Genomic DNA, 25,194 nt, shown 5'->3' with positions numbered 1-25,194 from the left:
CCAGAAGTAATGTTTTTGGGGAAGGTTAGTTCTGGTGAGGTAACTTGATCAGTCAGCAAGCAAAAAGGCAGCCACAGTCTGCTGTCCTTCAGTATCAGGAGCTTTTCTAAGACCCTGCACTGCTCTCACTTTTTTATATGGAAAAACTGAAGCATTGGGAGATCATCTAGTGTACTGTAGGGTAAATAATTACCAATATTGTTGCACCCTCATTTGAGAAAATTGACAACATACCATAATTCCCAGGTAAAGGCTATTGGTTTTCAAACAAGAGCAGTAAAAAAGCACACCAATGTTTGCAAAAATCATGTCACACACAAACTATGCAGCCCAGGGAATGAGTTGGCTGTACTAAACCCAAAAAGCAAAGTAATCACATTCACCTTATCAGAGAGAGGTCGGTGGCTGCCTCCAGTTATGCAGGCATCATCTGGAGGAGTTGTCTGGGACCTGCAATGAAATGGGAAGAGCATCACTGGAGCTTTGGAAAGAGCTGTGGAGAGTGAGTGGAACATTGCTGTGGTTGAGCTGAGTTCCTGGGAAAGGGACAGAGCTAAAGGACCCCCATGCTCTACTGAAGCTGGGTGGGTGCTGCTGTGTGCAGGCTGCAGGTGGTGGAGGAGGTGACACCTGTGACACCTGCCCCAGGAGTTTGGGTCTGCTCACCAGGCAAACAGGGGCTGGGCAGGCCTGTGGGATGCTGGTGACTCTGCCTAAACCTGGGTGAGCATCAGCTGGGGTCACACCAGGAAAAGCTTGGTGCTCCCAGGCTTGACCAGGACTGCTCCTGCACCTCCTGGCTGGCAGGGAGGGATAGTGTGGAGCCAGCAGCTCTGCCCAGAGCCAGGCTCCATGGCCAATGTGCCTTGTCTGCTCCCCATGCCCAGCTGCACCTGGGTGCCAGTTTCTGCCTGCCCTGGATCACACAAAAGCTCTGATACAGAGCCAGGTGTCCTGCACAGAAGCCCCTTCTAGATCTCTGGAGCTTCAGGCCAGTTCCTTCATCACAAAACCCCCTTAATTTTCCATCAAATCACTTGCACTTACTCTCCAAGGTGTATGACTGACTATGAGAAGAAAAAAGAACAGGAAAAATATCAAAAGAAACCTAAAAATTGTAATTACTTCATGGAAAAATCTCACAGAATACAAAAATGAAGCCTGAATTTTAGAGAAAGAGTCCCACAGAAATTATAATGTGAAGTCTAAAGAATTTTATCAAGAATTATTACTTGTTATTTTCATCTAAACCTTTATTCAGGCTAGAGATTTCTGTAGCAAGCCTTAAAAGTCCACTTATAAAGCAATGCATTATCATTTGGACTTTACATAATGATTTTCAGAGAAATCATTCCTTCTGCAAATCAGAAATTTCATATTTGAATGAGAGTTCACCTTGAACATTCATTATTGTTGTTTAACTGAACAGTTTTACAAAACATTCTTTTGTCACCTTGCAAATGCACTTCAGTGAAGTGCAAGATAGGAAAGATAATTACCTTTGGATCTTTATATGGCTGCCCATTAAAGACACTTGGAATGGGAATGAACATCGTCATCTAATTTCCCACAAACATATTTATACCTCATAGCAGGAAATGAGTTACATTCAGAACTAGATTTGTATCTTTATTCATAAAATGCCAGCTGTGATGAAAGTATTAGGGACATTAGTAACCAACTGCCAGTCCCAATATACCAGTGGATGTAACAGCCTACTATTCCTGGGTGGGAATTTAATGGCCACCATTTAATGTAGAGTGTCTGGAAAGAAGGACTTTGGTACCTCAGTGGTTCACAGGAGACTCATCTCTCAGAGAAGGTAGACACACAAAATGTATCAGAGCCTGAGCTTAAAATATGATATAATTTTGTAAATTGTATTATCCAGACTTACCATGCATGTATCAGCTTTGAGTTTAATCTTGGCATTAGCTGACGATTCCCCAGAGACATACCTTGCCAAGAAGATGTACTTTCATTACCTTCCTATTTGATTTTTATAATACTAATCCTGAGGCAAGCTTGAAAAAGCAGAACAGTGATTAAATCCCCATCTGGCTTTGCAAAAAGTTTGTGGAGGTTGGAAAAGAGCTTAGGAAAGGATAATTTACAACAGATCAAATCAGATTTAGCAACATGACCAGCCTTAGGGAAACAGGACAGGCCTTGCTACTGAAATCCTTGCAGATTTGTTGCTGTATTCATGACCTTACAACTGGCATGAGATACTGCCTCTTGCCATCAGCTGCTCAAGATGCTGATGCTCTGCCCATAGCAGTAAACTGGCACCAGAGGGGTGAGCAGACTCCTCTCATGTGCTGTGGCTCATGTGGCAGATGAACCATTTCCATTTGGTAGTTTTGGTGGGGCTTTTTGTTTGTTTGTTTGGTTTGTTTTCTTGTGGTTTTTTTTCGTTTGCTTGGCTTTGTTTTGTTTCCTGGCACCAGAGAGTGAGTTGGCTTTTGAAATCTTCTGCATCCTGTGATCACTCGCTGTCTTACTGAACTGGTAATAACCCAGGATTTGGGAATGCGTGGGGGAAGAAAGGGGTACTTTACCTTGCCTGCCATTTCCCTTTTCATCTGCCTGCTCATGTTCAGAAGTCTGACTACAGCAGAAAGAAGTGTGTGAGGAGTGGGCTCAGCCAAATACACTTTGCTCATGGAGGCTCAGAGGCAGTTGCTGTCACAGACAAGGCCTAGTGCAAACTAAATTCACAAAATCAGGAATTTTAGGTAAAAAGAACATAAACTCTAGTTTCTTTTGCTTCATTCCCCATCTCTTTGCAAGCTGCTGTGCTCACCTTTAAGAGAAGTGTCTGCAATGAGACATGACAGTGAGAGTATTGGAAAGGTGCTCAAGAATAGTTTGAAATAGCATTTTTGCTTGCCTGAAGCATGCCTGTGATTGCCAAGTCATGCTAACACACTACTTCCAACAAAGCCCTTGTTACTGAGAGGGCAGGCTGATAGCCTTGGCAGAAGAAGCTGTTCCTTCAGCTGCAAATCCAGTCCAGCTCACAAACAGGCTTTGGCTTCATCCTGGAGAAGCAATGTTGGGTTCCTCCTGTGTGGACTGTTACCAGAAGACTTGAAAGAGCATAAACAAGGGAAATTATCTCCTTCTCAAAATCAGCAATTTCACCCTTGAAGAAAAGAGAGCTCACCTTTAACAAAGCTAAATTAAATAAAGGTAAATTAAACTACAGTTCCATTTGAACAGTTTTGTGACACTGTAGGACTGGGACTGAAGGCAGAGCCCTCTGCCAGGAGAAAGCTCTGGCTGATGAACCAGACCACTGGTGGGGCCAGAGCCCTCAAACCAGTAGAGAGAGCAAGTGCCAGACACCAGGTTACTCTGAGTAGTCTGATGTCCACAATGCACAAATCCCATGTGCAAATCCCAGCATTAAGTGAAAGCTCTACTGTGCTTCAAGAATGCATTATTATTTTTAAAAGGTAGAGGTAATTAGGTGGTGAATTGGAATTAAAAAAAGAAAACATTTAACAATGGTTAAAAAATGTATAACACAAGACTGTGTATGTCCCTGCAGAGAAAATACTTTCAGTGTTTTTAAGAACATATTTTTTTTTTAATTTTTTTTTTACATCCCAAAGTCTGATGTGTCAGCACTCTTTTGGGCAAACACTCCATCACACTGAAGTGAGGATTTATGTGGAGATTAAGCCTTAGGGGCATGTTCCTGCCAAGTGTGCACTTGCACCTTTAGGATGGAGGATGGCTGTGCTTGTTTGAGTAGATGTCTTTCTGCTAATACTCTGAATCACAGCTCTTGGTGCTGACAATACACATGATTCCAGCAAGCTCTCCACATGAACTCTGTGCCAACCTATCAACAGTATTTCTTGCCTTGGACTGACTCAAAGTTCTTCAACAACTTTAGAGGACAACTGGCAAACACCTCATTTCCTGTTGAAACAGAGGGAAAAACAGCAACAGATCAAGTGAGTAGGGGACAAACACCCAACTATTTCAGAATAAATAAAAAAAACAGTTAGACTGGAAGAGTAGTCTTTTTTTGTTGTTGTCTTGGAAGTATTTCCAAAATGTGATTGCGATGAAGTTAAAGGTGATGAGTTACACAAACCCATGTTGAGACACCAACACAAACACCTACCTGCAGAAACTGCAAAGATTAAACATTCTGGACAATGATTTACTTTATTCATTCACCCTCATCATTCCAAACTAAACATTCAAAAATGGTCAACAGTTTTGCAAGAGAGTGTTTGTAAGGAAGGCACTGCGTGCAGATCAGTGCCAGGTCTGTACCCCCTGCAGCAGCCACATCCTCAGGGCAACTGCACCCAGTGAGGCAGAGTCCTGGAAGGGAATGGATGGTCAAATTCATCTCAGGCACAATTTCATCTAGACCAGGGGAGTTATACTGGAATGTGAGTAGGCACAGTTAAGCCCAAACACAGAATTTGAGCAGCTAATTTATGATACTATTAATTCTCAAATGAACAGGATACATGTAAAAATGTTTAAATGTATGCTGCATAAATACCCATGGGAAACAGACACAAAAATGCTCATGCTGTTTTTCTTTTTTCTTCATAGTCTATTCAGAACCAGAGTGTTCTTGCAGCTGACTATGGTCTCTCCCACAGATTGGAGAGTTATAAGCTCATTTCAATCTACTTTCCTCGTCTTGACAAAAATCTGTTCACTAAAGAATGAGAGGTTCCTTGAGAAATAGGCATAATATTCAGTGCAACAGTACTTCAAGGCAGAGGGGAAAACCTACAGGAATGCTATTTACCTGAAAACAAACACCACCTCGTCAATTAAAACTGAAAGTATTTGTGTTTCAAGGATTTATAAGAGGTAACTTAATAACAAGGCAATTTGGGAATATACAGAGGGGATAACAGCTTTCTGTGGTTTTGGTGTGCTCTGTGTTTTATATAAACACTTGCAAAACATGCAAGTTTGAGAAAGGGGAGAAGTATTAGAAAATAAAGATTGAAATATGCCTTTTCATTGTGTAGATTGCAATTCTATGCACAAAGTTATGATTTCCATAAATAAGGAAAGAATCATGAAGTTGTTAAGTTTGGGGAACATATTTTGTAAACCACTGAGTATATAAATAGTTGTATTAAAGTCTTTGCCAATCAAGTTGTCAAACTGAAATTCCTACAGTCAAAACTTGAGTTCTGTAATGACAGCATTTTTACAAGTTGGCAAGTATGGGATTCATCCAAAGCTTTCTGAAATCAGTGAACATTTTCATGGGCTTGAATAAGTACTTTAACAGGATATGCACCATAATGCAAATGACACAGCATTCTCAACACCTCTCTCTGCAGAACTGCTCAAAGCTTTATAATAAAAATGGATTATTTTCAGCTTAGAATGTTTCAGCATATTAAAAATTCAAAGTCTTATTGAGGCTCCAAATACATATTTTTCAAGATAGTATTTTTCAAAGCTTTCTGTATTTCATTTACCCAGATGAAAAAGGCCCCAGTTAATGAGTAGAACAGAGAACCAAAAGTCATTAAATCCAGGTTGGGTTCAAATCTAAACATGATTTTGTGCAAAACAGTCAAAACAGCTCAGTGATGGAGTTACAAAATGCCATAGTCATGCTCTCCTCCAGAACTTGAAATGCAAAGATTTTTCTACTAACAAAATCTGCAAAAAACAATTAAACTTATTTTTTCAATTATCTGCAACTCAATGGAGAGTTTTGCAGAAGAAAGGGCCTAGAAAGCAGTCATAAATTTTCACTAACTGGTATGGCTCTTGCAAATACCCACTAAAAATCATATATACAAATCCCCCCCATATGTTATCGAAGTGGAAATTTTAGGATGCCTTAAATCTTGCTTGTTCACACAGAATTACTATGCAGTGTGGGATGTGGACTTGAATATTAAAAAGTAACAGTAAGAACTGGTGATAAGGCCTCTTTCTCTCACACAAGAAAGCAAACTGGCATGAGGAAATAAATCCCACACCTGATGTGAAGGGCGAATGAGTGTGGGATGCAGAGGTTCCCTGCCTGCTCCACTTAGTGGCTATTGAGCTCCCAGCCTGACCCCACACCAGAGTCCCCAGAGAGAAGGCAGTTACTCCAGAGAAAAGAACCCTTTCAGTGCTTCAGAATCCAGGCTTGGTCAGAGGTTTATGAAGGCTTGAAGGCTAAATGCAGCCTGGAGACTGTAATGCTGATACAAGGATAAAAACATGCAATTTTCAGAAAAAAAGAAGTTAGTTCTATGTAATAACTGGATAATTTTCCAGCATGGCTTTCACAGTATTCTCTGTATTTTCAGCCAATAAAGTATTTCTGGCTTCTTATTTTTGCACATTGCTCAGGCAACTTGCACACTGAGACACGAAGAATGGTAATTTAGTTTTTAGATGTACCAGACTTCTTAGAATACTTTCCCATTCTCAGCCCCTTTTGTCCATGGTTCACACCTGGCTTGTGAGTAGGAGGGAGGGTTTCAGGCATGACTGCTGAGCATGATTAATATTTGGTTCAGCTAACAAATCATAAGATTTACACAAAACAAAGATTATTATCAAATCACACAATCATAGAATGGCTTTGGTTGAAAAGGACCTTAAAAGTCATCTTGTTCCAAACTCCTTGACATGAGCAGGGACACCTTCCACTAGACCAGGTTACTCATAGCCCCATTTAGCCCAATCTTGGACATTTCCAGGGATGGGGAGCCCACAACTTCTCTGGGCATCCCATTCCAGTGTCTCACCACCTTCACAGTATCTAATCTAACCTTCCCTCCCTCAGCTTAAGGCCAATTCCTCTTGTCCTATCACCTCATACCTTTCTCAAAGGTCCCTCTCCAGCTGTCCTGTAGCCCCTCAGCCTGTCTTCAAAGGAAAGATGCTCCAGACCTGAGATCAACTTAGTGGCCCTTCTCTGGACTCGCTCCAACAGGTCAATGTCCTTCTTGTGTTGGGACCCTCATACCTCGACAAAGTACAGGTGGAGTCCCAAGATAAATCAAAATAAAAGTGCAGTGGGGGCTATTTTATTTTCCTGAGGTGAGGAAGTAGAAGGCCATGATTCCCACTGAAGCAGAAATGAAGCTCTTATTCCACTTGGAGATGTTTAACAAGAGCAACTGCTGAAGTTAAAAGCTCATGTAGCACTCATGATGGTGGGAGAACCCTGTTCTCTGTGAGTGACTCAGTATGCTCACCTGGAGGAGGAGAGGACCAGCCTCCTTCTGCTGATTTAAACCACAGATTTAGGATCTCAAGGGTTACCAACAACAAAAATTCAATTCCTGCCTTCAGAATGCCAATTCCCCCACTCACTGGTAACTGCTCTGACCACCTGAATGTTGAATGGGACAGATGGAAAAGCATGACACCTTCCTCACTTTTTAAATCAAATATTTCTCCCCACAAAGCTCATCAGTTGAAATTAGCCATTAAGTTTTATCAGCATTCCTGGATAAAATGAAAACCTCCAGTAGGGTCTGAATGCGTAAGAGATAATTACTACAGGTTTGAATAGCTGCAAGTATAAAAAAGCCTGTAGTTCTACTTTATGGATGGTCTATTTATAAAATGTAATTTCTGACGTACATTTTATTTATATATATATATATATATATATATATGTATTTATCTTACTGCAAAAATCAGACACCTTTGCTAGAAAACTAAGTCGCTGGTGAAAAAAGCACTTACACTACTGGCCAGATGTAATTGGGAAGGTCAGGAGCTGTTACAAAGTAGAACATTGCCCTAGAGTTACCCCGGTGTTATATTTCCTTCAGCCAAAGCCAGCCTTGCCCTGCTTATGGGCAGTCTGGGAACCCCACCAATTAATCCACTGAAACAAAATCCAAAAAGCTCCCCTTACATACATAAAAATGAACAAATCTTTTTCATTATATATAAGTTGCCAACATGTGGTTTGGTATTTTCTGTGTTCTGTCTTCACATTCTGCCTATGCTAAAATAGTGAGGGAGATGGGAAAGGCTGTTACCCAGTTTTACAAGTTATAATGGACATATAATGCCCAGCATGTTAAGATAATATGAGGCTACTTTATTTAACTGCTTTGTTCTGGTAATATTCAGTAGTTTTGATGAAACTCTGATCTTAACAATAAATTTCTACAATCTTTTTATATCACTGCTTTTAGGTTTGATAAGCTATCTGAAAAATTCTTTGCTATTACCAATAAAAAGCTCTAAGATGGTGTTTGGTGCAGATGTTTTGTCTTTTAATCTGCAATAATTGAGACAAATGAAGCAATGATATCAATGTTGGACATTTCCAGAACTGCCTTGATTTAAAAAACTCAAGAAAAGTCACCAACCAGATGGCTGACAACTTGGTAGTAGTACCTGATTCATCCAAAATACAAGCATCTCCTGCTTCCTGGTTTTCTCCTTTGACCCTTGACTTGAAAAGAAACTGGGGTTCAAACTGAGTGAAGTAATAACAGTGATTCCTGTATGCATCTAATTAGGGAAGAATGATAATGGCAGAAATTTAGCACTCCAGGGTTTTGCATTTAGGGTATTTTACAGGACAGCTCTGTGGTCACATACTACAATGCACGAGCAAATGAAACCTAAAAAAGGCAGATAGATGGTGGGGTTTTTTTAATAATTATTTTCTTCAAAATAAATGGCTAGTATTTGACCTACTAATCCTATCAATTTAGTAACAAGCCTACATTTCAAATTTATTTGCTCACCTCCACTTATCAATTTCTAGCAAAACCTGTTTGAAAAAGATTGAGAAATCATCAATGGAATGAAGAGCCAAGATACCCAGTGATCTAGCCTTCCTTGACTGAGTGACACAAACAAGTGGCAATGACTTCAAAGTGAAAAACTGTGAAGCATTCAGAGCTGAAGGGAAGGGCTGAAGCTGGCTTGCTGCGCTGCCAAACCCTGCTGCAGCCTCTCTGCTGGCTCAGCAAACAAGGTCTCCCACCAGCATTGATCAGGCTGGCTTAAAAACGGGTCCCTCTAGACAGACTTGAGACAGATACTGGTAAACTCTTCAGCTTTCTACATTTTGTTGAAAAGGCTGGGACGTCATATGGTCCAAGACAAGCCTTGCCTTCTTTCTCACCTCCTAAGTGGGGCTCATTTGCTCGATTTCTCCTGCTTTGAATGTCAGAAATGACATTCAAAGCAGGAGAAACCCACTACTAATAGAAATTAGGTAAGCATGGGCTATGACAAGGCCAGAAGATAAAAAAGCAAACATCGCCAAGGTAATTCAAATAATAAGCTAGTGGCAACAAAAAGGAAGAGCAGATTGAGTTATAATGACTGATCTGAAGCTTGCAGTGTTATCCCTCAGGGATTTTTGTTCCAGGATATCTTCAGTATGTAGTGTCTGTCTAGCTCCTCAAAAATGAGAGAACAGCACAGCAACTCTCTCCACTTCCCTCTGCCACCACTTTGAACCCATTGTTTTTAATCTGCCTTTCTTTTTCTTAAGAGGCAGAGACACATTTACAAGTTGCACCCTAGAGACAAAAGTCATTATCCTTTTGCAGCAGCTTTATCTATGTGTTCTTCCTCAATATCTAGCTAGGATAAGGACAGACAAGCCGAATAACTCATAAGCACAAGTGACAACTCTGTCCTAAAATGCCTGGTAAATTCCCCTAAGTTACCCAGTGTTTTGAGAAAATACAAAATAAAATCCAATACCTAGTGAAGAAAAAACCAAAAACCTAGAAAAAATGTTCACAAATAGCCAGTGGGATGATTTTCTAATCTAGGAAAATTCAAAGTGAAAGCCTCTATTTCTTTATCATTCTACAATTACATATCTACTGTATCATGAATGACAGCAGATCTTGAACATGGTGAAAGGCAGCAGAACTATACAAAGAATGCAGATTGTTGCTGTAAGTAATGACAGGAGAAATTAATCAAGGATTGGTTGTGCTGCATGAAAGTAGCAATTTCATCTTCCCAATACACCTACAAGTATGAAAATGCTAACTGAATGTATGATTAAGCATAGCAGCTGTGCTTATGTCACATAGAATTAATAAGCCCTACTAATAAAGCCAGCAACAAATAAATTGAGAAGAAATTCAAGGGCAAAAGATAAAGTGAGACTACCTTTGCACCATAAAGTAGAAAAGCCTTGATGTGTCACGGTGCACTGAAGAGGGAAGAGAAACACAGAAAGATAATTTTTTTTTTGAACAATTATGTGAAAAATGATGCAAGCAATTAGACCTTCAGATCCCCATCTGTAGTGTACCCACTGCTAACAGTTACAGATGAAAACCATACCCAACTACAGCTACCACGAGAGGATGTAAGCAAAGAGATAAAAAAAATTCCAGTTCTATCACTTTCACGTAAAAACTTGAATTCACCAGAAGACAACCAAAACCAAGGTCCAATCTCCCATGTTTTTGTTACATGCCTACAGCAGTTTACAAAAAAACAACCAGGGAATGAAGAACAGAAGACACAGCTGTTGATGTTGCTTCAACACCTTTGATTATAAGATGGTGTTTGATGTTTAAAATCTGGTATAGGAAAATAAAACAGTTTCTAAACTAATTTCGTTGAGATTTTAGTTCTGTACCTGAGAGTTCTTGGCCAACATTATAGACTGCTGAAGAAACTGACTTCCATTTCTGAAATGAAGAATGAATGGGTATTTAATTGTCAGTATAAGAAATACATTAAAACACCCATTCAAACACCCTGGTTTGAAACCCATCACCAGCAGAAACCAGGCCAGCATGCTCTGGGAGATGATCAATAGAAGAAAGCAAACATTCCCGTGGTAATTCAAACACAGCTTGGTTGTAACATCCCAGGAAATTTCAGCCCCTATCTGGCAACTAACAAAGCAATTAACTTTTAACAAAAAACCATTATTAACTTGGAATCCTTTTCACATATTTGCCGTAACTTCCAGTAGCACAACCTTCCAGAATGTGCCATATGATGTACTTCAACCAATGTGCAGAAATATGGTATTGAATAGATTCTGGATCCTAAAGCAAAACCACCCAAACCAAAATGCAATGAGCTTGTTTATATGCAACAGGAACAAATGTCTGTTATTACTTCAAAACTTTCAGTTTGAATGAATACTGACTGCTTTCAATGTTTGGGAAAGCTTTTCTTTCACGATAAAAATTGCCAGAAATGTTGGAATTTCAAAAGAAAAATTATGAACACTTCATTAATATCAGTACAATCAGACAATGCAATAAGCAATACAGAGAGGTACATGTAGGAAAATGTGTACTTTATTCAAATTTTAGCTTTATCTAACACAGTTACTGAATTAAAGAAAATATTTTCAGCTCTTAAGCTCTCTAAGATATTCCACCCTAGAAAAATTTAACCTTATCAGCTAAGGAAATAAAATTAGATTTCTCCAACTAAAAAGCAATTCCATCAAAATCCTAAGGAAGTAAATTTCTTCTATTCTGCTACTGTGCTTATCTCTATTTTACACAGGCCACATTTATCTGCTACGGTTAAATAAATTTTCTATTAATAAAGGATAAAGAATTAATATGCATTTAATATACAAAACATGTCTTGTCAGTGTTCACGTATCTGAGCAAGGTACCTTCCATCTTGGAATCCAGAAAGAGCTGGGAAAAGATCCCTCTTTAAAGCAGTTGAGCAAGATGACAAAATTAAGTGCCTTCTCTGCTCAGTCTGGCACATTACCACTAATCAAGGCCAACTATTAAAATCCCAGGCAGTATAAAGTCTTTGGAAACCAAGAATGTGAGGTTCATAAATTCACCAGAAAACAACCAAAATCAAGATCCACGTGTTTGAGTTTAAATCCCGTGGCTTTCAAAAATGACTGTACTTTAGCGACTTTATATCCAGCTGGATTGATTTTTCCAGAGGACAAAACACAGCTCTTGACTTTCACAGTATTGCTACTGACACGAAACAAATAGCAAAAGAAATTCATGTTCTAGCTCTCTGCTAGAGCAGAGATTGAATGTACACTGAGTAAACTCACCCCTTGACAAGATGCTTGAATTACATAATGTAGCTACAAATAGTTCTGCTCTGGTAATGCCAGTGGAGGCTGGATTGTTATTATCTATTAGTATGGCAACAGCCAGAGATCCTGGTGAGAAGATAACTAATGACTCTCTGAGAACAGATTCATCTCTCCTGGTTAATAGAAATCATGTTATAGAGTTAAAGCAGCAAATAAACAAGAAGCCCTTAAATTAAACCTGAACATCATGTATCTACAGAATCTAGAATGACTCTCATGGGAAGAAAATACTGCATCAAAAATTAAAAGTCTCACTCACTACAAGTACCAAATCATTAAACTGATGCCAAAAGGAAAAATAGTAAATGAAGCCTTCCTGTAGTAGAACACAAAACAGACAAGACATTCATTGATACATCCTTTCATTATGCATATAGGTATTACATAACTATTATTAACTCTAGTATTGCAGAAAAGTCCAGAACTGAACTTAGTTTGCCCAACTTATCTGAACTTCTCCCACCTTTCCAGAGTCTAATGAGCAAGTGCTTCACCAGATCATCAGAAAAAAATCTCTCCATCTTCCTTGACCTGTTGTGTTTTACATAAAGGTATTGGGGTTCAAAGAATTCAGTAAGAATTTAATTAACAATTTGAAAGGTGCAGATCACTGGGGGCCATTTTTGCTCATTAATTTAACAACAAAACCTATTTCACTACTAATTAGAACATTTCTAACACAAGAGAAACAGCTTTGGCAGTACAGGCCATCTCATTATTTTCTTATACACATGAATATTTTAAAGTGTGAGGAACTTCAACAACACATAGCCCAGTACAGACCCTCAAAAAACCCAACCAATCAACCAAAAAAAAACAACCACCAAACCCCAAAAAAACAAACCAAACAAAAAAACCATCAAAAAACCCCCCAAAACAACCACAAAAACCAAACCAAAAAACCCCAAAAACCAAACCAAACCAAAACCCCCAAAAAATCCCCCCACAAAAGACTCGAAAATTACTTGACCCAAATAAATTCATTGGAAGAAAATCAGGGGCTCTAGAAGAGAAAAAATATTATTATCTGACAGTCAGGACATGAAACAAGAGGCTTTGAGGGACCTTTCAGATATTTTCATTTTTTCACGAAGGAGCTCTGAAAGAATATTAAATACCAAAGCTATGAAGATTAACAATGGGTATGACATTTGCTTCTGGAGCAAGTCAACCAGTACCGGCACCAACTACTACTACAGAGAAGGAATCTCACCACTTTTGGCCAAAAAATCAAAAAGAAATACAGCATTTCAATTTTAAGCCCCATTGGCAGCCTTCTGATCCCTAGCTGAAACAGGACAAGGCAAGCCAGGCTTTCCAACATCTTTCCAAATATCAGTCTTGAGGCTATTGACTGGTCAGAGATCAGGTATAACCAATCTCCTGTCTGAGGTTTTGGCAGAGTCTTTCATTGGTCCCAAAACCACATTAGGAACTCTTACTGAAAAGAGAGGACACTCAAAATCCAGCCCTAGATACAAGAAGCTGCTTCTCCTTTCTCCATATTTGTTCGCTATAAGTCAATTTATATTCGTTGAGTTTGCCAATTTGCAATTAATTGTGGTATAATTTTTTTAAACATTACTTTTTTCTTCATTATGTGCATTTATAATATCTACTGTTAGCTAAGAGGGAAGTCTGACCTCTAATTAAATTGTTTCAATCTTCATCTTTGCTGCCATCTGTAGGTAACTGGAGTGGTACAAAGGTAACAGTTCTGTGACCAGGGCCTGCGTCCGTGAGAAAGCACCATGTTCTTGTTACCTGTCCGTCCTGACCTGTGTTCAAATTAGGCAGAAAAACATACAACAGCTTGTGAATTTGCACCTCCAAGTAATCTTGCAACTGAGGTAGTTTATAAAAAAGGAAAATTAAGTTAGAATCACAGAATCATAGAATGCTTTGGGTAGGAGGGGGCCTTAGAGATGACATAGTTCCAACCCTCCCAGCCATTCACCAGATCAGGTTCCGCAGGGCTCCATTCAGCCTGGCCTTGAATACTTCCAGAGATGGGGCATCCACAACATCTCTGGACAACCTGTTCCACTGCCTCACCATCCTCTGAATAAAGAACTTCATTCTAACATCTCAACCTGCCCTCTTTCAGTTTACAACCATTTCTCCTTGTCCTGCTGCTATCTCCCCATATAATAAGTCCCTCTCTCTCCTTTTCATGAGCCCCCTTCAGGTACTGGAAGGCTGCAACTGCATGTTCCCAAAGCCTTCTCTTCTCCACATGGAACAACCCCAGTTGTTGGATCCATTATGAGATCCATGCTGTTTTACAGCATTATTACACCATGCTCCAGAACACCTGTAATTTTGACTGTAAATACAAAATTTAAGTCTTGATGTATGTCTGGTTGTTTTAATTTAGCTTCTTCTCAGTGAGCTATGCAATATTTTAGGAGAACTGTCATGATAAAGAAAACTTCTCAAGAGAAAAATAAACCAAAACCAGAGAGGTTGATCATAATTTTATACCCATTATGACCAATTTTGGAAATCTGAAATTATACAAGTGAGGTCAGCACTTGAAATATTTGATTTAATGACTGGACAATTTTGATACATAAAAATAGATACTTAGTAGTGAACAAGTTTATACAAACAAGATTTCTTTTGTACAGTACAAAACAATGATGGAGATAAAAAAAGATTTGCTGGGTTACAGGGCAAGACACAAGAACAACAAAACACCGTTGAATAATTTTTTTAAAATTATCAGAGGCTTATTTCATAAATACAGTGTAATGCTTTCATTTAACAAATACAAAATTTACTATTTAATTTATCAACATCAGGAAATATATAAAATGTCTTCGAATGACAATCTGATTTAAAAACTGATGCAAATACAATAGCATTTTTAGAATTCTGAGGTAATATTACACATTATCTCAAAAAAAGCTTCAATAAATAAAACTGAACAGAAGGCAAAGTGCAATTCAGTGAAAACGAGAAAAGATAAAGCTCTTATTTTAACAATAGTAGAGAAATAGTTATTAAAAGCAGGTTTAAGCATTAAAAAAATATTTTGGCTAATTTGCCATGTTTTCAGATAATCTGTATAGCTATTTATTCATAAGCCAACCTTTGATGAATCCAATTCTATAAAGAGAGGAAAGGTTGTAGGTCTTTGTTTCCAGGTTTCCTACTTACATCCACATTCAGGTGTTAGAAATTTAACATTGCTTGCAGCTATCTAGTTCATTCAGTGCAACAGTGAAAGCTTAATTTATTTCTCAACATCTGAAATCCTTCAAGTTAAAATTAATTTTAAATTCTCCACTTGGGAGATACAATGAAAAAATGCAGAATTTTTCAGTGCTGCTTTTAGCATGCTTTGTGCTAACCCAGCACAGTTCCAGGCTAAAGCCATTGGAAATTTTATTACTGGTTTCAATGACAGCACTATGGATACAGTGTCAAATATTCTAAAATATCCTAATATTTATCTCTGTCTTAATAAAACAGTAAAATCACCAGTAACTCTTTAGAAGAAATAAAAAAATAAAATGTACACTTAGCTATTGAAGAATATCCAGAACAGCTTTGAAAGCATGAATTAGACAGATTAATTTGTTAATCTTTCATAAATCTGTTGATTTTATGTAAATAATACAGAGAAAGAAAGAAGACTAATATAGTATTTGAGTACAGACACTACAAGATAGATATGCATCCATGCCCCAGCAGAAGTCAATGGGGAAAGCTGACAAATTAGATGCCAAAGTGTCTCAAATGATCTGGGCCTTATTCAGCTGAAAGAAAAATCTACAGAACACACAGTAGCTGTTCAAATTTAAAACTATACTGCATGCTGACAAAGTGTTTCAATTTAATGAATAAAACCCAGATTTACATTTATTTCAGTATTTTAGAACCATTTCTTCCCCAGCTGCTAATTTACTAATTCAGAGCAGACATACCAAGAATTCTTTTCACAAAGTTTGTGCAGTGAAAAACACAAAACATTTTTAAATGCTGGTCTCCAAGTTAATGAAAGTTTCAACATTCTTCAGAAATGTTATTGTGTTCACTTTTGTCACAGCTTATTTAAACTTTCAACAAAGTTGCTGCAAAAAAATGATACCATAATACACTATATCAGTTTTCCACCAGTTGTGGATATAATTCTCTTCCTAAAGCATTTCACCAGATGTGGTATTTATTTTAAATATCTAGTTTTATTTACTATAATGCTACAGTAGATCTGGCTAGTTTGCTGTTAAGAATGGACATACAAATTCCTTAATACTTGTAGCTTGAACTTGAATCCCCTCAAGCTGAAAAAATACCTTTTAACACTCTTGTACAGTCAAGTGTAAAAGCTGAATATACAACATCTAAAACCTCTTATTCATAAAAATAATTTTTTAGCAGTAAATGGCACTATCAAAACCCTATTTCTTCACAGGCAGTTATTTACATACTTCTTAGACAGCTGGTTTCCCCAAGCAGGAAAACCAGAATAATAAAACTACATACATTTTATAAAGACTAAAATTCCTATTTGCCTTTGTGGGAAAAAAAAAAAGGCTACATGCTGATGTTATATTTTTTCTGTCACCGGGATTAACCAATAGAGAAATATTCTGTATATTTTCTCCCAGTAGGATACCTTGATGTAAAGGAATTATGATTAATCATAAAGTGCTATTAAGAAAAACTTAACATTTGGGAATTGTCTTAGTTGGGTTTTGTTTATCAAACAGATGAGCTTTTTGTACAAAGAAAGCTACTTCTGAGACAAAGCAAGCAGCAAATCTATTGCCATTCAGGAAAAAAACATACACTTCATATTTAATTTAAAAAAATTATCTAAATGTGATAAAACTGGCACAGTATCAAGAGACATAACAATGAAAAGCTTAAAGGCACAATCAGAAGAGAGTGAATGCTACATAAAAATGCTGTTCTTGGAGTATTTTATCTTATTCCAGACCAAACCCCTCTGCATTTGAAATTCCAATTATTAACTTTTGCCTCAGTTCCTTCTTGTTCTTGTAAGGAGGGAGACAAAGCTGGTTGAAGCAGGTATGTGCCACAGGTAACCTAAAATAATTTAAAAAACACCCAGCAAAACACATTTAAGAATAATGCCATAGAACCAGAACACTGCCTCTACACTTTCAGTTAAACATTTCTTAAATAAGAAATCCTATAAAAGGAACATTTATCCCAATGTTGGTTCAAGTTCTGTTGAATGCAAGTAACACCACTGCTGGTCAAAAGTACTTCAGATGAGTTTGTTTGCCTGCAACTCCCTCCTCCCTCTTTATTTTTTTTTTTTTCAAGTTGGAAACATCTCCTTCTACACTCTGGAAACTCCAGGTACCGCATGACTTTCTAAACACAAAATCTGGGTACAGTAAGAATCCACACCATGGAAAAGGAAGGTGGGTCCTGCAGTAGGTACAGTAGCACAGTTCTGTGTCTGTAAGGATACAGAACTCAGGGCTCAGCCTGGTAAAACAGGTCCTTACAGACTTCAGTGGGGAGCTCTAAAGAACTGACTGAAATGCCGGAAAAACAACAGTTCACAAATTCTGGTCTCAGCTATACCAACACTTCCAAGTTACTTCTGAGAGAGAGCTTGAATATATGTATTGCAGATATGGCTAAGGAATGCCTGACTGAAACACTGGAAACTTTGTTTCTCACTAGAATGGATTAACTCGATGAGCCACCGGTAATAAAAAGCTACAGGAACTTCTTGCCATTTAAATTGTCAAGTGACATGGAGGACACCTGAGGATATATACTTGTCCTACAGCTGATAACTTGGGGGGGAGACAGGAGAGAAAGGCAATGAGCTGAAACTCAACCTGCCATTTGGAAAACACACTGAAAAATGTGTTACAGCTGGACACACATATTTTATTATGTGACTCAAAAGCCCTCTAGGTCTCTCTTAATGTCATCCCTCAGTCTTTTGAATGGCACCAACTTGGCCTTTTATCATTGGCAAACATGCTCAAAAGGGGATGGAACCCCCAGATCTGGAAATCCAAGTTACTTTTCCCTTCCCTGCCCTTTAAACGATCACTGAAGATCTGTTAATTGGACTGGAGTTATGGCTTCAGAATTTGGAAAGCTGAAAAGCTTTTATTAAAATTGCCAATTTATATTGCTATTACATTCTTTGATATGATTGTGTGAGCAATATGATGATGGTGTCTACATTTATCCCTGTGCAGGCAGTCTGACAGTAACAATTATCTTGCAAAACATGGACCTTCAGCAGTTTAAAATGCACACTTATTTCAAAACACATTTTCTCATTTTTAAGAAAGAAAACAATTTAAAGAAGGTACATAAAGAGTGATTCAATGTTGACTGATTTATCTTCATTTGTCATCTGATCTTCATGTTCCTTTACATGTTGCTGGAACCAGTTATTACCTCATTGAGAAAAGTATTAGAAATATCACAGTAATGAGATAAATTAAATTTAAAACAACCTCAAAATTTATTATGTTTATGCCTTTAGATCAGCTCTTCACAGAAAACCCAGCAAAACTCAGACTTTGAAAAATATAGTTCCATTTAAATATTTTGATTACTCTAAGTGTTTGAGAAATCTAGGTAAAGCCAGTAATTACTGCTTTGCAGAGAGCTTCAGAGCAGCAAGTTTTTCTATACAGCTTTAAAATTATTTAAACTGACTTTCCCCAGTCTTAAAAACTAAAAAAAATACTAACTGGCTTGCTATAAATAATGCCATCAAACTCAAAAAAATTCAGAAAAATTCATGGTAGTTCAGGGTGTATTTTCACTAGATCAGCTGTCATGTTAGGAATGATAAAAATAAATAATTTATTTGAATTTAAAACATGTAAATAATCCCTATAAATAATTACCAGTCTCAAATGTAAACACCAACTGGAAAAAAAATTTCCTTCTTTTTAAAATTCATGCAATCAATAAATGGGTATAACATTCTGAAGGCAAATTAAAGGAGTTCATGCAGTTTCTTCCTTGCACAATCATTTGCTCTTCTGTAAAAAGACATTCAAGAGCAATAAGGGCTCTTGGGAAAAAAATAATGAAAAAAGTTTTAAAAATCCAAAACATTACTTACCAATTAGTGGATGTTTCACTCCTTGAAATCTTGAAATTCAGATCAGCCATTCCTCCCACAGGTACTCTATCACTTCCTGTAGCAAAATGTAGCAGCTTCTTTTGAAGATCCAGAGAAAATCCAAGTACTACATCCCAGAAGTATCTATGCTCGGGGCAGAGGGAGAAGAAAAAGTTGCAAGATGCAATATCATAAAAAAGTAGTATGAAGATGATAATAAAACTGCAAGTACTACATGGTGAATATCACTTACTGAGAGTTTAACTAATATAATCTATAGGACATCAGCAGTACTCCAATATACAAGGTTAAATTCGCAAGGAATTGACAAGTACAATATTCTATTAATTTTGGAATGATGTCTTGCCAAATGATACCCCAACCCACTTATCTATACAAATAAAAATGCCTTCTACTCACTAATATACATGTCCTTGGTATCAAAGAGAATTGAGTAAAAAAAGAACTTTTGGAAGACTGGATAATAAAAATACTGACATTTCATATGCAGGATTTGGAGCTTTTCTTTTCAAAGTATTCCACTTCAATGTGGTCCTAATCTTTTAAGGACATTCAGTAAACACATACTATTAGGGTTCTAATTCTTCCTACTTATGACAATTTAGTAGTGTCTTTGTCTTATTGAGAAATAGGTTTCTAAAACTTCAGTCATTCTCAGGTTATCCTTGAAGAGATTACTGCTGGAAGACTAACATTCCATGACATTTTAAACTCAGTAATTAGAATAAAAACCCAGGCCTACCGTATAGTCAGATCAGTTTTTTGGTAGCCCTCATATTGGGTACTTCTCTGTAAAGCAGACATGTCCAGTTCAGGACTGCCACAGACAAGAATTTCAACCTCCTCTGGACGAAGTAGCTGCCAAAAATCAAAGACAAAATATTTAATTTTTTAAAGAAGATGAGAAATTATGCTACTAGATTAATTTTTTATTTTGTCATTACAGAAAAATTAACAGAATATCATTCAATGTAAGTCTCTAACTTGGATACATGCTGATTATAGAAAAATTAATTGCTCAGCACTTTGAAGAATCTCTTACTGCCAGACATAGTAGAAAGGTAATTACAGGATAACACAATATTTCAGCATATTATGTTCTTCATTTCTTCATCATTCTTACATTTATTACACTGACTTGCCTATGATGTGATCAGACTACAAATGAGTCAGGAAGTTTGTACATATGGAAATCTGAGGGAGGATCTTAATGTCAATTTTGATTTCAACTTCCATTTCATTTGCACTGCCAGTCCCAGCATGGGTAGCTGAGCAGCAGAGGCTGACAGAACTCGACTCTCAGTTGTACACACTGTTGTGCAAAGCAAATACTTCTAACAATAAGCCAAGTTTCATATCCACTAAACTTACACCTACAGAACCCAGTTATTCATTGCCTACAACATCATCAAGTTGCGTGGAAGTATGCCATGGCATGTCAATGGATTCTCATTGTCCTTCCAGAACCTCCCCTGTGGTTGGGCACACCTCACTTTGCTGCAAGGTGTCACAGCTCACCAATTTCACTGGAATTTAGAAAATCCCTGACAAATTGAAACTTTCTCTTCTTTCTCAGTGCAGAAGGGATACTGTAAATTTAAAAAGTCATTCCAACAGCCAAACAGGACGGAAAATAGAAGAATGTTTAATCTCAACCTCACTGAGTGCTCTTCCTGCAAAAAGCAATATATGTTTTCAGAGGAGTCACTCAGGAGCACTCAGACACAGTTGTTCTGCAGTTCCTAAATGTGGGGAATACATAGAAACCTTGTAAACATTCACTGGAGAGCCTGTGATGTGTCTGTGAATACACAGTGATAAATCTGTCTTCTGGAGCTTTATTTATGGCTTTTCAATGAAACACTACAGAGAATAGTTGATTAATTTCTGATTAATTTCTTCTACTTATGTTGGATTAATCAAGTCTATCGATCAGTCAAGATTCTTTCCAAATCTTAAAATCATCCAGTACAATTTAATTTAGATAACTCATTGTCAAATACTTGAAATAGAAGTGAAGAGTTATGTTTCACTTATTCTTACCAGTAATGCATATGAAGCACAGACACTATGAAATCCATAATAGAAAGCTGCAAATTGTTTGTAGATCGATCTATTGAGAAGAAAATCAACATAGAGCTGCACATATTCTAAAAAAAAAAAATTGTTTTGTTACATTATAATAATTTTAATCAGTAACTTGTTCTGCCCTCTAAAATTGTAGTGAATATGAAAAATGAAAGCATTTAGTTTTAGATACCATTAAATTGGTAGGCATACCAGAAAGAACTACAGCCATTTCATTTTCACAATCTGTTTATAAAAGCATAGGTTTATAGAAAGGAGAAAAAGGACAAACTTAAATCTACAAAGTATGTGTGGTTAATACATGTCAAATTACCTTTCCTATTCCTATTTGTGACTGGAATTTTATCTCCATTTGGCTTTAAGTTGTAAGATTTTATGACACCAAATTCTTCCTGAAAAACCTACAGAAAAAGAGGAGTCAAGGTGAGCACTGGAAAATAAATTAATATACTTACAAATGCAAGATTATGTCATGTATTCCCTTCCTTTCTTCAGCACATGCTGTAATTCTGAGGGTTGTGAGGCTTTTACAAGTTAAATATTACAGTTTTCAACAAATTGCTCAGAAAATTAGTATTCCAAGAACAAAATTTGACCCTGTTACATAGTGGCATGTCAAACCGAGCTGCAGGCTCTGAAGCCATAGAGCTTTTCTACAAAAGAATAGCACAGGAGCAGCAAATGCAATTAAGAAGGTATTCGCTCTGCTGTAGCTCACCTAGGAACTAAGTACCACCAATGTGAAATTTCATTAACTCATATGTGTGTTCTGAAACAATGAGTAATTGAAAAAGACTTTCCTGACTGAAATAGCAGTTACAACACACAGGTCAGGCAAAACTGTAAAAACCTGAACAGGCTATTGCTAAAGTGAGATTTCTTGGACAAAGTGAATAAAAAAAACCAAATGAACTTTGACTATCTTCTGGGTTAGACAGAAAAGCAAAGAGCTGGAAATGCACCAGCAGCTGGCCAAGTGACCCTGGTGGTGAGCACTGGGCTCACCTACACTGTCAGGAGCAACAGCCTGGAGCGTCACCACGGAGCCAACTGCGGAACATGCAGCAGTGCCGGGCAGCGCGGCTCCTGGAGCCAGCTCTGATCCTGTGCAGTTATATTCCAAACAATTAGCAGTCACACTGCAATAAGCCACTCCATTGCCATTCTAGCACTGGGAAAAATCGCTGAACGAGTTGAGAACCACTTAGAATTGTGCATTTAATGACCTGAAAGGTTGAGTAGAAATCCTCTTCAACATTGCCTTCATAGGATAGAAGTTCACTTAGTCCATGAGCCAATTCCTACAATATGAGTAAAAAACTATTTAGTAAATCTACAAAATTAAGTGATGCACTTTGCAAGGATACGCCAGAAGCATTGTTTTACACAGAAAGCATCTTGGAAAAAGCTGTATTTTTAAAATGCATGCTATGCTAGAAAACACAGAGCTTTTCTGTTTCCATCAGAAGACAACGTTATCAGCCTGTGCTGAAAAAAAGCTGTTTTCAAACAGTTCATAACTCTAGCATTAAATATGAATAAATCAGGTTTTATATCAGTAATTTTGCCTCTTAGAAAATGTAATACTTACAGGCATAATCTGAAACAGATCATCTAATGTGACACCACAGATGCCTACAAGTGCGTTATGATCACAGGGAACAATGGGAGGACTCAATAATTTCTTGTAACAGCAAGGTGGGAAACGAATATCCAAGGTGATACTGTTATATACAGCAAGTCCCATAAGCTATATATGTCAAAAGTTAAGGGCAAATCTGACACATCCATATTATAGATAGTATCTTTGTAGCTTGGAAAAAATATTTCAAGATTCATGCTCAACAAATAGAAGGAATGTGAATTATTTCATTGTTTCTGGACTGACAATTTTAAATACAGTTTTTCATTACAATTAAGCAGTGGTTAGCATGATCAAATGATGCACATTGACAGAATGCTTGAGAATCTTCTCTATAATATTCTATACAAGCATTTCTACAATAAATTTTCCAAAGTATTGTTAGGAAAAATAGAAAGATAAATATGTATTTTCTAGTGAGAGATCAATAAAGCAATGTTTCTTTTAAATAAATCTAAAAGCATTAAGACATACCTGCACTGGTACTACAGCTCATCCATTAGCATATTTAAGTGCATCCCATGAAACAAATTGAAACGATCCCAATTCAGCTTCTCACAAGAATAAAATAGATCTGTTAGAAAAGACCTACAACCACCATCTGATCCAACTGCAATCAGTTAATGGACACTATTACATCATCTCAGTGGAGTTATGAGCATATACTATCATAAATTGTTTGTCTGAGGTCTTCATTTATAACCACAACAGAAAACCTAGAAAATAAACTAGGGCTCAAAATAGCATGTGGCTTCCATTGTGTAATAAAAAAGGCAAAAAGCCACATAGTGCTCAATGGGGACTTGAATGAACTATTAATGAACACAGACACATTGATGTTTACTGAAAGAAACTCCAAGGTTTAAAGTTACAACTTATAAACAAAAAAGTTGCATGTTTAATATTGACTTAGCATTTTCTGGCTGTAAAATGTACCACGTACCCACACACCACCATTTTCTTCCTATTTTTAGTTCACTTGCTTGAACAATATTGAAAAAAAATACATTTAAAATGGAACATAGATGTATACACAATCTTTGAAGGAGCTTGAGCCAGTGCCTTATTTCATCCCCACACCATTCCCAGAATGTCATTTGGAACATTCTAGCAGACATAAAAGGATACAGCTCCAACCAGTCGGAATTCTGAGTAGTTGTCACATTTAAAGCTGCTGAACCAATGGCACTGTGAGTCCTTGTGGTAGGTGAACATGCCTGCAGAATGGCAATGTGATACTTAAAAAGGCACAGCTTTTTAAGAACTCGTACAAAGCCTCCTCTTTCTTACCCATGCACCCCTGGAATGCTCCTGGGGTGCCCACATCCCATGCTTGTTCTCAGGACCCTGTTCCCACCCATGGCAGGAGCCTGCAGGCTGGTGCTTGGGAAGGAGCACCAAGGGCAGTGCCAAGCCTGAAGCAGGCTCAAGCCCACTAGCCCTGTTTGGTGCTGGTGCAACAGGTCCTTCAGGGCGTCCAGTTGTGGATATTCCACATTTTCCCTATGCAATCTGTTTCTTCATTGCACTCCAGCATCGGTACTGCCATAAATATTAACTGTCTAACTAAAAATTTTCTTACTGCAATGTAAACTCACTTCCTCCTCTCTTTCTAGGTCAATAGCAGATGACAATCCCAAAAAATGCTGGCATGAATCCCATGATACAAATACCATAAGTTTACCTTCTTAGAATAGAAAACCGTAAATGGTTTATGTTATACACACACTACCAGCAAAGGGATATGTTTCATATTTTCTGTCAAAAAATTATATCAGAAAAGTTAAAAAAGCCCCAAACCACACGTACCCTAAAAAAGCCACTCATGGGTCTAAATGACAAGCTAGATCCTGCTGAAATCATGAGTATAGATGCGTTTGACTGCTATTTGAGTCAGATACAGAACATTCTGTTTTAAAGAGAGACAGAAAGTAAAAACCTACATAATGAAAGCAGATTGTTATCTGTTAGCTCTCAAATGCCTAGGAAGTATTGCTCAGAGAAGTAAGACACACTCGCATAAAGGTGCTCTAATGCAGAAGTAAACTGGACAAAATGTGATGGCCCTTTTGAATTTGTTGGAATTGAATGGGCCAAGCTTATTATTGTTGCCAAGCTCTGTACAAACCAAAGCACTGACTAGTTCTAAGCATATCTCGTATGCAATAGCTCACTGTATCTTTCTTTGAAAATAAATTTGGTGAAAAATAATATTTCATTAAAAAAAAAAAAACAACAAACCAAAGTCCTTTTCATTAAAAAAAAAATGAAAATCCAACTTTTCTCAGGGACATCCAG

General features: G+C 37.4%; 1 protein-coding gene across 2 annotated transcripts in view; it reads right to left on the bottom strand.

Annotated features, from left to right (window-relative positions):
• Positions 1-14,585: 14,585 nt before the first annotated feature.
• HECTD2 (HECT domain E3 ubiquitin protein ligase 2) overlaps positions 14,586-25,194 on the bottom strand; it is a 33,158-nt gene continuing 22,549 nt past the window's right edge. Inside the window, exons 14-21 of one of the 2 annotated variants that reach the window (XM_066554269.1) lie at positions 24,025-24,113; positions 22,846-23,004; positions 22,481-22,555; positions 21,568-21,655; positions 21,210-21,316; positions 19,909-20,024; positions 19,146-19,289; positions 14,586-17,116 (exon numbers count right to left, since the gene is read on the bottom strand). In XM_066554269.1, the coding sequence (XP_066410366.1) occupies positions 16,996-17,116; positions 19,146-19,289; positions 19,909-20,024; positions 21,210-21,316; positions 21,568-21,655; positions 22,481-22,555; positions 22,846-23,004; positions 24,025-24,113 (899 nt within the window). In that variant the 3' untranslated portion in view covers positions 14,586-16,995. Of the gene's footprint in view, positions 17,117-19,145; positions 19,290-19,908; positions 20,025-21,209; positions 21,317-21,567; positions 21,656-22,480; positions 22,556-22,845; positions 23,005-24,024; positions 24,114-25,194 lie in introns of those variants that run through there. The other variant, XM_066554270.1, reaches the window with a different exon arrangement.

This window comes from Molothrus aeneus, chromosome 8 (assembly GCF_037042795.1).
Source record: "Molothrus aeneus isolate 106 chromosome 8, BPBGC_Maene_1.0, whole genome shotgun sequence".
NCBI lineage: Eukaryota > Metazoa > Chordata > Aves > Passeriformes > Icteridae > Molothrus > Molothrus aeneus.
This window is presented reverse-complemented; position numbering and strand designations above follow the sequence as displayed.